Here is a 15,647-nt window from a genome sequence, read left to right on the forward strand (position 1 = left end):
TTCTTACCTGTTTGGAAGGCAATATGTTTGGATCTTAGGATGCCACATTTTCAATCTTCTTTTAATTACATCTATCTTGATTGAATTCAGAAAAATTTTCAAAAAATCATTCAGTCAATTGTCCTTATGCTTCTCGTAGCTATTGCATGAATAAGCTAGAAAGGATGAGATTTCTAAATTCTTTCTATAAATATTTATCTATTGCATCTGCAGCCTCAGAAGGATTTCGCATCCTCAATGACTGGTTTATATTATGTGACCAAGGACCCGTGAGCAAAGCCAATAGGTGGCCTTTATTATTGTTGGATTGTTGTTGGAAAGATTTGGCTATAAAAGAACAACAGAACTTTTACGGTCACCAGATCATCAAGCAAAGCTTTTTAACTTGAGGTTGTGCTTGCGTTGGTTAAGCAATTTTGCAGCTCCAAGGAGCATTTATGCTTGCAAGCTTGCATGACCCTATCTACCTTGCTCTTGTGCTCCCACTCTAAATCCTGGCCCATGATTAACCAAATTTCATATCAGATTATCAATCCAACACTTATCGGAAATCAAAAGAAACCAAGGGGGTGTTTGGTTGGGAGGAGCTGAGGTCTGGAATCGGAATGAGAATGGATGACTCCCATTCTAACCATTTGGTTGGGAGAAGTCCCATTCCAATTCCAAGATAAAATGGGAATAGCTAAATCTATCTAAAACTCAATTGCTACTTTCTTAAAGGATTCAAATATCTATTTCGATTTTAATCACAAACCAAATGCTTTGAAGATTTGGCCATTCCAATTCTAATGCCAATCCATTTCAATTTTCATTCCGGTTGCGAACCAAACATCTCTATTGGGGGTTGATATGTCACCTGTGCCAAAGACACGTGCCACTGGGGACTCGTGATGAAGCATGCATGGTCATCGTCATATATAACACCGATCGAAAATAAATGAGTATAATTTCAGTGGTAGATATGTCATCTTAGAACTGTGAAAAAGTTACATTGAAGAAAGTTATTCAGTGTTGAAATGAGCTGTAAATCCCTCTGATTAGGAATGCAATCATCTAATTAAAGAGAAATATATTTGTATAATTCCTAAATTGAATCCCTCTGATTACGAATGCAATCGTCTAATTAGAGGGAAATATATTTGTATAATTCTTAAATTGAATCCCTCTGATTAGGAATACAATCGTCTAATTAGAGGAAAATATATTTGTATAATTCCTAAATTGAGCCCATGAAAATTAATAAAAAGGGCCCATTTGGTCCTAAAGATGTATCCTTCTTCCTCTGAAATTTTCGTCTTCACCCTCTTTTCTATTCTTCTTCTGTTTATACTTCTGTTTGTCAACATGGTATCAGAGCCTATTTAGGGAACAGAGTGCTCTGTTCCGTCTCTTCAACCGCCGATCGTCTACAACTCAAATCTCTCCTCTCAAACAGAGTGGGATCTGTTCCCCCTTCAAACCATCGTCGCTGCTCTCTCTTTGGATCCCTGCAAACCTTGAAAGCCATTCTCCATTTCCGTTAAATCTCTCACTCTCTCTCTCTCGCATCCCTTCATCTTCATCACCGCCTCTGCTATGATCGCCGCCTCCGCTGCCGCGGCCATCGTCGCCGCCGCCGCTGCCTGAGCCTTCTCCACTATGATCGCCGCCTCCACTGCCGCAGCCATCATCGCCGCCGCCACTGCTGTCGCTGCTTCTGCCATCGCCACTGCAATCGCCACCGCTGTCGCTGCTACCGCCGCTGCCATCGACGCCACCACCATTTCCACTCAAGAACTACGGGGTTGAAAACAGTTCTCATCCCTTATTAGGTATTTTTTAAATACAAAAAAAAAAAGGGAGAACCTCTACTGCTGTCATATGTGTCTCCAATTGTAGATGCTGTTTTTTCTGGAACAACAATGGAGCGTCCAGTTTTGGAGTTTCTGAATATTATCAAGGCACCTTTCATGGAAGCAGAGATTCGATATTTTTTCATCATCTGAGTTTATCTCAGATCGTTGGTGAGAAAACTTCAATTTTCTCCCTCAAGATTGTTCTTGTTTACTTGATCATTTAAGTTTTTTTCTTATGGGTGATAAAACTCCTTTAACCATGGAGGATTTAGAAAAGTTAATGGTTAGGATGATGGAATCTCGTATCTCGGGTAGTGAGTTTTCAAAGATCATCCTAGAAACTAACCCGGTCAAATTGGATGGGCCGGGTACCTACTTAAGTTGGACGCGACATGTTCGTCTAATTTTGGATTCTCACAATCTTGAGGGGTTTATAAGTGGTACTGTAAAAAGGCCAGAAGGAGATGGGATAGCTGTTAGACAGTGGAATTCTAATAACTCTCGGGTGGTAGCATGGCTCTTTGCCTCTATGGTACCAAGTGTTGCTCATACGGTTGAGGCACTAACGAATGCTTATGAGTTATGGCAGGCTGTAGCTACAACTTATTCTTATAAAGGCAATAATATGTATGCCCATAAGATCCAACGAGAGCTTCGAGGACTTAATCAAGGTTCCCGATCTGTAACAGAGTATGTTGGAGAATTAAAAAGGTTGTGGAACGATTTTGATTTTTATAATCCCTTTACCCCTACTCATCCTGGTGATGTTGATGAGTTTCGCAAATGGATAGAGCGACAGCGACTTGTGAATTTTTTGGATGGACTAAACCCAGAGTTTGAGTATCGACGCTCTTCTATTCTTAGTACACAGAAGTGGCCAACTCTTGATGAAACTATTTCTTTGGTTCTTAGTGAAGAAACTCGATTAACCACTATGTCTTCTTCTATGAACACAGCTATACGATCTGTACTTGTGGTACAGCCTAATACTTTTGGAAGCTCTACTCCTAATTCTGCTCAAGAAACTCAGCCTCGACCTCGTGGGGTTAAAATTTGTGACCACTGTCATAAGCCGGGCCACATCAAAGCTTACTGCTATGAGCTACATGGTCATCCAAATAGAGGCCGTGGTCGTGGAGGTGGTCGTTTTGGTAGAGGCCGAGATCAGTATAATCAGGCTCATTTTTCTTCTATGGGAGATTTATCAGTTGAAAAAATGCAACTTTTGAAAAAATTCAGATCTGGTGTAAATATTTCTGAAAGCAGCACTTCCACAGAAGATTCTTCAAATCAACCAGCCAGTTCTCAGGGTAATTTTGCCCAAATAGGTATCAGTGATCAAATTCATGCTCTTAACTGTAGTAATTTTTCTCCATGGGTTGTTGATTCTGGAGCATCCAATCATATGACTGGATCTTTTAGAGATTTTGTGTCTTATATTCCCTGTTCCGGTCGTGATAAAGTTTGTCTTGCTGATGGCTCCTTTACCCCTATTTCTAGAAAAGGATCTATCAAATGCACTTCCGAATTACCCTTATCATCTGTTCTACATGTCCCAAGATTTTCTATAAATCTCCTATCCATTAGTGCTATTACAAATGATCTTGATTGTGCCGTAACTTTTTTCAAAACAATTGTGTCTTTCAGGAACCAAAGACAGGGAGGAAACTTGGGACTGGCATAATGCGTAATGGGCTCTACTATTTGGAGGGAGGAGTGTCTGAAGGCTACTCAGAAATCAGTTTGACTGTTTCATCTTCACAAAAGGAGGATCTGTTGCTCCAACACCGCAGGCTTGGTCATCTTTCATTTACTCCCTTAGCTCGTATATTTCCATCTATTTTTGAAATATATAAAGAGAAGCTTGTATGTGATGCCTGTGAACTAGCTAAACACACTAGAAGTACTTATCCAAACTCAGGCCGATGTAGTAAAGCAATGTTTGAGGTAGTTCATTCTGATGTATGGGGATCCTGTGGGCCACCGCTATTTCTGGTCATCAGTGGTTCGTCACTTTTATTGATTGTTTTAGTCGTTGCACTTGGGTTTATCTATTGAAAAATAAGAATGAAGTATTTCAGTCATTTAGAGATTTTCATAAAATGATTGGTACTCAATATGGAGCAACTCTTAAGATTTTTCGCTCTGACAATGGGACAGAATATCTTAATAAAGAATTTGAGGAGTATATACATAATAATGGAATTATACATCAAACGACGTGTGTTGACACACCGGCTCAAAATGGAGTTGCTGAAAGAAAGAATAGACACCTTCTTGAAGTGACAAAATGTTTGATGTTTTCTATGAATGTTCCTAAATTCTTATGGGGAGAAGCAGTATTAACTGCAGCATATCTGATTAACCGAATGCCACTTCGAACTTTGGACTACAAGACTCCTCTTGAATGCCTGCAAGAAACTAATTCTTTTATAATTCCCCCCAAGGTATTTGGTTGTGTTTGTTTTGTTCGGGATCATCGACCTTCGGTTGGCAAGCTTGACGCTCGTGCCCTCAAGTGCATTTTTGTAGGATATTCAGCTACTCAAAAAGGATACAAATGTTGGTGTCCGACTGAGCGGAAGATGTTTATCAGCATTGATGTAATATTTCGGGAGTCTGAACCATTCTATATATCTTCTGTGTCCTCTTCCTCTCCCGTTATCTCTGAAACTGGTCGAGAGGGGGAGTCTTCTGGAGGGAGTACTATTACTGTGGATGTTACTGTGGATGTTGGTACAAATGGTGCATCTGACACTCAAGGAGAAGCATCTGACACTCAAGGAGAAGCATCTGAAACTGCATCTGAGACTCTCCCACAGCTTGTTTTATCTGATTCATCTCTTCTCTCAGAGTCTATTACGCATTCTCCAGTCTCCAGGTCTTCCTCTCCTGTCCCAACGGTTTCATCTTCTACGACTAATGGTAATTCTCCTGTACCTCCCATCCAGTTTACATTAGATAATGATGATCTAAATGTTCCTATTGCTTTACGGAAGCCTACTCGTCATGCTGGTATTCCTACTCGACTTAAGGATGGAGTAGGGTACAAACATGACATCACTAACTTTGTATCCTATGAGTCTCTCTCTCCATCTTATCAGAGTTTTATAGCTTCTTTGTCCTCTGTCTCCATACCCGAGAACTGGAAGGTTGCTAAGGAAAATCCCAAGTGGAAAGCCGCCATGCTTGAAGAAATGCAAGCACTAGAAAAAAATAATACATGAAAACTTGTACCTTTGCCAGCTGGTAAACAAACTGTGGGATGCAAATGGATTTTTACAGTTAAACAGACACCTGAGGGTACTGTTGAACGGTACAAAGCTCGCTTGGTAGCAAAAGGATATACACAGACTTATGGCATCGACTATGATGAAACTTTTGCACCTGTTGCAAAAATAAACTCTGTTAGAATCCTTATATCATGTGCTGCTAATTTCGGATGGGATCTATTCCAGCTCGATGTAAAGAACGCTTTTCTTCATGGAGAACTTCAGGAGGAAGTATATATGGATGTTCCTCCAGGATTTGCTACTGCTCAAACAGTGGGCAAAGTATGCCAGTTACGACGATCTCTTTATGGTTTAAAGCAGTCACCTCGTGCTTGGTTCGATCGCTTCCGACAAGCAATTATTCAGATGGGGTATAAACAAAGCAATGCAGATCACACACTCTTCTTTCGGCACAACAAGGGTAAGATTGATATTTTGATTGTCTATGTTGATGATATTGTGGTCACAGGAGATGATTCTGAGGAGATAGCTCATTTGAAGGCTCAGCTAGCACAGGCATTTGAGGTGAAGGATCTTGGATATCTTCGATATTTTTTTGGGATAGAAGTTGCTCGTTCTTCAAAAGAAATTTTTCTCTCCCAAAGAAAATATATTCTAGATCTTGTTACAGAAGTCGGTATGTTGGGATGTCGACCTATTGCTACTCCTATTGAACAAAATCATCGACTAGTAGCTGATACCGGTGTTCCTATTGATCGAGAACGTTATCAACGATTGGTAGGACGTTTGATTTATCTATCTCATACACGGCCTGATATTGCATTCGCCGTTAGTGTGGTAAGTCAGTTTATGCATGATCCACGTTCAGTTCATATGGATGCTGTGACATGGATACTTCGTTACCTCAAAAGCTGTCCTGGTCGTGGTTTACTTTATTCTAATCATGGCAACCTACGGGTGGAGTGTTATACAGATGCTGATTGGGCTGGATCACTTGATGACCGTCGCTCTACCTCAGGTTACTGTACTTTTGTTGGAGGTAATCTAGTCACTTGGCGAAGCAAGAAACAGAATGTAGTTGCTCGATCTACTGCTGAAGCAGAGTATCGAGCTATGGCACATGGCGTGTGCGAAATTTTATGATTGCGGATCTTGTTATTGGATCTAGGCCTTTATCAGTCATCGCCTCTTATGCTATATTGTGACAATAAGGCAGCAATCAATATTGCTAATAATCCAGTACAGCATGATCGGATGAAGCACATCGAGATCGATCTACATTTTATCAAGAAAAAGCTTGATGCCAGAATCATTTGTATGCCTTATGTGCGATCTGCTAGTCAACTAGCAGATATTTTGATCAAAGGTCTTAGTGTGCCTTCTTTTTCATTTATTCGTGACAAGATGGGTCTTTATGATATCTATAACCCATCTTGAGGGGGAGTGTTGAAATGAGCTGTAAATCCCTCTGATTAGGAATGCAATCATCTAATTAGAGGAAAATATATTTGTATAATTCCTAAATTGAATCCCTCTAATTAGGAATGCAATCGTCTAATTAGAGAGAAATATATTTGTATAATTCTTAAATTGAATCCCTCTGATTAGGAATACAATCGTCTAATTAGAGGAAAATATATTTGTATAATTCCTAAATTGAGCCCATGAAAATTAATAAAAAGGGCCCATTTGGTCCTAGAGATGTATCCTTCTTCCTCTGAAATTTTCGTCTTCACCCTCTTTTCTATTCTTCTTCTGTTTATACTTCTGTTTGTCAACATTCAGCATATAATGAAGCGGTAGAGAATCTTATTTCACACCTTATCGATTCTCACTCTCTAGCTGACCTTTTCGAATAAAATTTTTTAGTGGGAAACCCTTTTTTGTTGCATTGGCACATACACTAGTGGGTTGATTAGTTAATTGATAATTGACATATTAATTGATCTCCTGATAGTTTCATATAAGAGGGAGGGTATTTGTGGACTTTGTTACATTGGTTGCTGACCATATTCTCCCAACAGGAGATACCTTAACTATAATTAAATAGATTACCAATCCTTCTTTACGTACGTAGAAGCCACTATTTCCCAATCCTAAATGATATATGGTACTGGAAATCAACCATTCAAAGATTGACGGTGTTCATGTTTAAACCAAGCTGCTGGTTTCTTTTCGAAGGCAGCCTTAAATGGAGATATTAATATTAACCACAGCGATAATTTGCCCGCTGCTCAATTTGATGTTTTGATGGCCGATTCCAGAAATGCGCAATTCTTTGGATGCAGATGATGGATTGTACAAGTGACAAGTAATCACTCCTTCATAGTTTCATGGTTTTTTATAGTAACTGCTGCATTGTCGCTGCTCAGGTGTGTCTTTTGCTGTTCATGGAAGTCGCAAGCTGGCTGATTCAAAAGCTATTGTGGAGCATTGAATTCCCTTAAACCAAGTGTCGATCCAATGGCACTCTCATTGGAGTGGACTATTTATGTTATTTACTCATATGCACACTATAAAAAAATAGTTGTTTTACGAAAAAATTATTTTCAATAAAAATATTTTCATCATCAATAACATTATTTATGATAAAAAAAATATTCATCATAAATAATTAAATATTTACGATGAAAATAATATTTCATCACAACTAGTTACATATCAGCGATAAATTTTTTTTTATCGTAAATACCTATTATTTACGATGAATATTTTTATCATAAATAATTTATCATTTATTTTAATTTTAAATTTTTAAATATTATCTATGAAAATATTTTCATCATAAATAATTTATGTATTTCTGACAGAAAACTTATTTTCGCCGCCAATAATCTTATTTACAAAGAAAATATTATCGTCGTCAATATTCAAAAAAATTTAAAAATTACTGATTATTTACGATAAAAATTTTTCATCGTAAATAATCAAATATTTATGATGAAAAATAAAATTTATCATAAATACTTGATTATTATGATGAAAATATTTTCATCATCAATATTTTAAAATAAATTAAAAATTAAAAAAATAAAAAATTAGTTATTATTTGCAATGAAAATTATCCATCATAAATAATCAAGTATTTCAATAAAAAAAAAATTTGTCATCAATACTTAATTATTTACGATGAAGATATTTTCATCATCAATATTTAAAAAAACCAAATATTTAAAAAAAATCAAAAATTATTAATAATTTGTAACAAAAATTTTTTTATCGTAAATAATTTAGTATTTATGATGAAAAAAATTTATGTCATAAATACTTAATTAAAAATATGTATGATGAAAAAAATATTTACGACTAAAATATTTTCATCTTCAATATTTAAAAATTAAAAATTAAAAAAAAATCATAAAATTAAAATTTTTGATTTTGTGTAAGGCAACTGCATCTAATTTTTGTAGCAACTATATACATCTTTTATCCTTTTATATGGTAAAGAAGCAAATGTGAGTTATGATTCAGACTGAACTTTTTGTATGAAAAAATTATATGAAAGTGGATGATATTCGCAGAGTAGTATGAATAGATTCTTTTGAATGAAATGAGCTATACGTTTATTTGCGATGTAAAATTCATCTGCTCATCACTGTCACTATTACTAGTAATATCAATGAATCTTTCTGATGGAGTGTCTGTCTTAAGCTACATGAAAGAAGCCTCCTTTCATGCAGAAATTATATAGTTAAGCAGCGCATTCTAGCATGGCTTCTATGATCTCAAAAGGTACCACACTTTTTGCATCGATCGACGCTCAAATATATCTCTGTAGGAGTTTCAATCATGAGAAGACAAACAATACGAGCACTCATCTTCCTAGTAATGTAAAGTATAAATATAAGCTTATGCTTTATAACACAACTTGCACTACCCACAGGTTTATTTTGATTCTAGTTAATTAATCTTTGATGCTCACATAATTTCTCAAGCTCGATCCTCACATGTAATATATGAGCTTCTGGACTTCTAACTTCCTGTCCTTACTCTATCCTCTAAATTTCAATCTTGATGGATTTCTCTCATGATCTCAGAATCACCATGATATTCTCGTACTCTGACTTTCAGAACGAGGACTCTAATAAAAGATGAGCTCCTTGATGATCAAAGATCTCAAAGCTATCGATCACCTATAGTGTCCATTCCATTACGGAAGCCGAAGAATTGTTCTTATAACAATTATTAGCAACGTAAATTAAACTTTTTATTGTAATTATATTTTTTATATATTTTTTTTAAAAGTTTTTTTGAAGAAAAAATTATAAATTAACTATTTATATAATTTTTTTATTAATAAATAATTAATTTTTTTGATGAAATTATTCTGAAAAAATTTTTTAGATCAAATTTATTTTAGATTAAAGAAAATTAATTTTATTTCTCATCATGAATATTTTTTTAATATCATTTTTTTATTAAATTTTTTGGATGAAAAATTTTCTTGGTGGAAAAATTCAAAATTAATTTTTTTATGAAATTATTATTGAAAAGATTTTTTTTAGATTGAAAAAATTTAAGATATTTTTTTTAATTATTCACGACATAAACCAAATTTTTGTTACAAATAGTCTTTAAATTTTTTTTAAAAAAATTATTTGCAACATAAATTTATTTTTTGTTGGCAATCAGGTTTTAAAAATATTATTTTAATCAATTTTTGTGAAGAAAAATTTGTTAATGGAAAAAAAATTATTAGTGATGAAAAAAATTTTCTTTGATAAAACCATTTTAAAAATATTTTTTAAAATTTTTTTTGAAGAAAAAATTGTTAGAGAAAAAAAAAATTTTTGGACGATATTTATTGACGATGAAAACTGTATTTTCATTGCTAATATAATTATTAACGATGCATATTTTTATTTCTATCATCAATAATTTATTTCATAAATTTTTTGGATGAATTTTTTTTTTAAAAAAAAATTAGTGAGAAATTTTAGCGGGCCTTATTGGCGATGAAAATTATTTTTCGTCGTGAATAAGTATATTAAAAGATGAAAATTTCATCGCTAATAGTTATTCATTTATTATATGTTGAGCCGACATCCCTTCACATGAAACCCTCTCTCTCTCCCCTCCCTCTCTCCTCTCCGAAAAGACAGGACTCACAGGTTGGAAGTGATTCACAATCACTGACTTCGAGGATTCCCTCTTGAGTCAACCTGTTTATTCTGTTCTTGTTTATATGACCTAGCCTACAGTACCATAAGTAGATATCTGATACACTATCTAATCTAGGATGCTTGCCAATAGAATAGACTCTTATCGGACTTGATCTTTCTGGTCTGGCCCTGCACAGATGTCCCTGCCTGAACTTACACCTTCTTCACTTTCTTCTTCTTGTTCTTCTTTCCTTTCTTAAAGGGTCAAGAATTAGAAGACGAACTTCCCACTAAGTTCACCGACTCCTTGTGGAGTTGGTGATCCTTCTCAAAGTTCTGAAGCAACTCCAGTAACCCATGGTAGTTTATTTCAGGCTTTGTCATTCTATAATGAGTGAGGAATGGGAGATAAGACTGGGCAGCGAGTTCAGTATTGTATCTTTCCCAAGCTGCTCATGCAAGGAAAAGCTGAGCTTGCTCAAACGCTCCATCAGCTCGATCATATACAATACATGATCAATGACAGAGGCACAATACATGATCATGTACAACTAGTCTTGTGCCTCTCCACGTCATCAGGTGTGTCAAAGGCATCCTCCAACACTTGAAGCAAGTCCTTTGACTGAGCCATCTCAAATTTGCGACTAAACTCATCGCTCATGGCAGCCAGCATGATGCAGCGCACTGTGATCCGATCACTGGGCCACTTCTAGTAAGTATCTCTGACTGTTCCACATGCATTGACAGCTGGCTCCTCAGGTACAGGATCCGTTATCATATATAGGATCCGTTCATGCTCCAGAACTATCTTCAACTTTCGGTACCAGCTACCGAAGTTAGATCCCACCAACTTATCATTGTCCAACAATAATTGAAGTGATAGGGAAGTGACCATATTTGCACAAAGAAAAATTATAACTTAATTAGTAATTAATTCATTAAACCTAAAAATTTAGACTTTAATCAAAAGGTTTTTTCCACTATTTTATTCGAATTGGTAGCTTCTACCTTCAATTCGAGGAATTACCCTAATTCCTTAGTGGGTACTAAAATTCATTTAGACTGCACACAAGCTCAATTTTGGTTGGCTAACCTATGTACATCTAAGGATAGGTTCATAATCAATTGTTTCTCTAAATAATTTTTAGTAATTTTAATTTTGCCCCAGTCCCTAATCAGTAGGCTTTGGCCTCTACTGAAAAGGTCTGGTTAGGTCCAACCATTAACATGACCATACTTGGCCCATCTAGCCATTGAATGATTAGGTCCAACTTTGGTTGGCTAACCTAACCACCATTTAGAAAGATGCAGTCAAAAAATCATATTATGAATGATAATTTCATTAGCCGATAAGCACCAGGCCTTTGGGCCTCCAATGATTATCCAACTGATAGACCCATTATCATCCACTTAATGGGAGGCTATGATCTAGTTATTACCATAACTATTTTATTTTAAGGATCTAATAATTTTAGAGAATTTAATTAATTTAGATGATGAGGTCAGATGAACCAGCTTATCATGATCCTCCTACTGGCTTCACCAAGTCAGCTTAAGGGAGACCATTAAAGGGCTGGTCTAGGAGCACCTAAATCAGTCACATTGATTTACCTAGCTGACATGGATCAGCTCGAATAGTCAAGTGATCCAATCAAAATATAATTTTACCAAGAGGCCAGATAAGTTCGATCGATGGGAAGGTTTGCCAAAGCTTGCCTTAGACACCATCAGAAATGGCTAGGTAAGCGGGCTCCCAATAAAAAACCATCAGTCTGGTTTACCTTAGACACCAACTGGTTTAATTAGTTTCGATTGGATCAACCTAACAGTTCATGCTAGACCACTTAGCCAAGAATCAAGTCCATTTGGTTCTCGTTAAAGACATAGACTTGACCAACTACAACTATTGTAATTGATCTAGAGAATCCTTGACCTAATCTAAAACAACAATTGATTAGATTTAGTCAATTCTCTAATTAAATCCATCTTTAATCTAACCTTAGGTCTAACCCAATTAATGGACCTAATTTTTACTAACCCATTAACCCAATGTGTTATGCTTTGTGTCTTAGGTTTTTTAATTCACAATCCTAAAACCTAATCAAAACAACTTCTTAATTCTCAATTAAGTTTTGGGTTGAGAGTTGGGGTTTGGCTTTTTGAAAATAATTTTTATGTTTGTAAAATAATTTTACAACATGGTTCCACCAACCAAGTTGCATATTTGATTCATAATCAAGATGCAAATGAAATAAACATGAAACTATTTTAGATCTAATCTAAACAGGTTCATGTAATTGAAACAATTTCAACTTTAAACTGCGTAAATTTTTCAGACAAAAATATGATGGTTCTTTGCGTAGATTATATTAACAAAGAGATTTTATTTTAGATTTAAATATCTTTTAAATTTAATAAATCATAAATTTAATCTAGATCATATCTAATAAATTTATGATTAAAGATAGATCTATACGAACTAGGACAACCTTTGCACTGTAAGGAATAAACCTTACAGCAGGACAACCTTGCAGTTCGTGATTGATCTAAAAATTTTAATTTTAGATTTAATAATCAGATTATAAATTAGATCTAATTTAAGAAATAATCTAAGCATGTATAAATAATCATGTAATAAACAACTTGGCTCTGATACCAATTGAAGGAACCAGATCTAGGATTTCAGGATTAGATCTTGAAACTTTTTCAAGATCATACAGCGGAAGACTAAAATAAATCAAAATTTATTTTATAAAATCAAAAATTTTTTAGATCTAAGATCTTATTATATGATTATTACATGACATTAAATCAGAAATTAAAATATATAGAGAATGAACTATATGTTGATCATATCAACATGTTTCTATGCTACATCTAATGTGGGTAATAAACAATAGATCTGATCTATTACCTTGCAAGTTAGACGTTCTAACCTTGCTGATCCAGGCTTGAGGATGATGTTGTGAGTCGCTCATACGTCCGACCTCTAGGAGTCGTCCACACGAGCCCACGAATCTCGATCAGAAGTCCTGCTCCAGAAAATCAGCACAGTATGCTAGTACTGCGCTGATCCTTCTTCGATGGTTGATCAGGTGCCTCCTTCTTCTTGATTTGGACTCTTCCAAAGATGAAAAGTAGGAGAAGGAGTTTCAGATTTGAGATGCTCTCAGAAAACTCAAGATAGAGGAAGGAAAAAGATGAACACAACAACCCTAGAAGAAGACCCTCTTCTTCTTCTCTTTGCTCTTTCTAGACACCCTATCTTGTGTCTATTATATCTCCATGTTCCAACTTTCTTTCTCTTTGATTTTTGGATGCCCTAAAGGTCTCTCTTTGATCTATTTTTTACAAAAATTTTATAAAAAAATTCATTTTATATAGAGAGATATGATAGAGTCCTTATCTAGGTCAAATACATAGTCAAGGTTTATCCAAACATGGCAAGATAAGGAGGCCCAACTCTTGGGCACCTCCTCCTTCTTTTTGTGCATGGACTAATAGCAAAGGGTGCCTATCAAGTGCCATAAAAGTAACAAAAATCTCAAAAAAAATTTGGATAAAATCGGTGCAAAAAGAAAAGAGTTTTGGATTTCTAAAACTATAGATTTTGAAATCCAAACTTATTCCTACTTTGATTTGATCCACAACCATCTTCCATGCAAGAAAGAAGAGAGGAAACCTTTTGGGCATGGTGAAGACCTGGGAGAGGATTTTTATCATACAAAATAAGAGAGAATTGGCGTGGAATAAGAGAGAGAGCATGGGGGGCTTATGTGGCGCAAGGTAGAATCCTAGTCTTACTAGGATTCTATCTTATGACTTGTTTTAATTTGATTTCTCATACTAAATCAAATCAAAATTAGATCAACCCAATTAAAATAGATCTTAATCCAATTAGAAACTTAATTTAATCAGATTAAATTAGATTTAAATCTATTTTAATTTTCTAATCAAATTAAAAATTAGGTTGACCCAAGTCCTAATTGAACTAGGACTAGTTTTTTCTTGCACTTGGCTTATCCAATAAATCAATTGGACTTGATCCAATCAAGCTCAAACTAAATCTAATTAAATCATATTCAATTAGACTTAATCTCAGTCCATTGACTTAATCAAATTAAGTCAATTAGCAATCGAATAGCTAATCGATTCTCCTGCAACACTTACACTAGGTTAAATATCAATCGTATTGATCGTTTAACCCTAGAACGATTTTTAATCGTTGATCAACCATCCGATCGGATCATGAACTCTAATGTGTGTGATCTCATAGGTCCGAATCTAAGTCGGTAGCATAGGAATAAATTTCTGTACCAATCGAAGTGATCAATTAGCAATGGTACCTAACGGTCGGATAGGTCGAATGTGTAGAACAACATCCTTAGAACCCATGCGGATATAGTTTCTATATAATTCATCTCCTTGATCAAAATGATCATAGGACACCTCAGAGTTCAACTGTCAACTCTGATCAGATTGTCCATATTATATTTCAAAATATCAAATCCATCTGATGGATCATCCTGACCAAGATTTTGCTAAATTGAAATACAGCGACTCATTCTTCTCCAACTGTTGGAGTGGTCAATTCCATCTCGATCACACTCTGACTTCGCAAGTACTTGACTGTGCCCAGAAACCTTCCATCACTGAATTAGAAATTTAGTTAGTCCAGTACCAAAACACAGTGAGTTGCTTGCAAGTCGTTGAGGCGATCTCAGGTCTAAGAGACACTTATACCTATATCCCATCAGAGATATTCTCGACAGCAGAATATTCTGGAGTTGGTCACGTTCAATGATAATGTACCCTTACATCTCACATGTATGCCATACCAGTGTCTCCACACTCTTTGGTTAAGAGGACAACCAACCCATATGACCTACAGCGATCTATGCTCGATAGAAGCTGTCGTCCTTATTAACAGCCTATCATTTGGTTGTGAATAATTTTAAGGACTAATCGATAAATCCTCTCTTTATCGAACTTAAATAGTCCTAAGAATTTCATCATAACAACGGAGTTCGTTAGAAGATGAAAACTTATAATAAAAATATCAAAAATATATTTTATTTATTAACAAATCAATTATAATATTTGGTTGCTCAACCATCAACAGCTTGACGATTGACTTTTGGAACATATTTCCCAACACCTACCCCATCTACCATTCGACCATGGAAGGACCTCTGTTTTCTTGCTTCCTTTAGGAATTTCTTCCCATTCACCCTGCTGACGCCGAAGCAAAAAGGAAGAGGGCTCGAAGTCCTTCCGATAGAGCCCGACACCTCTCTCACGTGCGTACCCACCGGATCGGTGCCCCCAAATCACCGGATTGGGGGCCATGAAGCCCCACATGCCGTCGTGCACGTTGCTGGTGAGACTGGTGGTCCTAATTCCTCCTGGCACCCCTGCACCTCCAGGCATACGGGCACTCCCATCGGCACTGGAGCCAAGATTTGAGGCTTTAAGGC

General features: G+C 35.8%; 1 protein-coding gene across 1 annotated transcript; it reads left to right on the forward strand.

Annotated features, from left to right (window-relative positions):
- Positions 1-2,094: 2,094 nt before the first annotated feature.
- On the forward strand, positions 2,095-7,360 carry LOC140856292 (uncharacterized). Its single transcript, XM_073253403.1, has 5 exons — positions 2,095-3,297; positions 3,483-3,840; positions 4,176-4,850; positions 5,121-5,632; positions 7,250-7,360. Exons 1-5 carry the CDS (start codon positions 2,095-2,097, stop codon positions 7,358-7,360), a joined length of 2,859 nt encoding a protein of 952 aa, XP_073109504.1.
- Positions 7,361-15,647: the final 8,287 nt, after the last annotated feature.

This window comes from Elaeis guineensis, chromosome 3 (genome assembly GCF_000442705.2).
Source record: "Elaeis guineensis isolate ETL-2024a chromosome 3, EG11, whole genome shotgun sequence".
NCBI classification, from domain to species: domain Eukaryota; kingdom Viridiplantae; phylum Streptophyta; class Magnoliopsida; order Arecales; family Arecaceae; genus Elaeis; species Elaeis guineensis.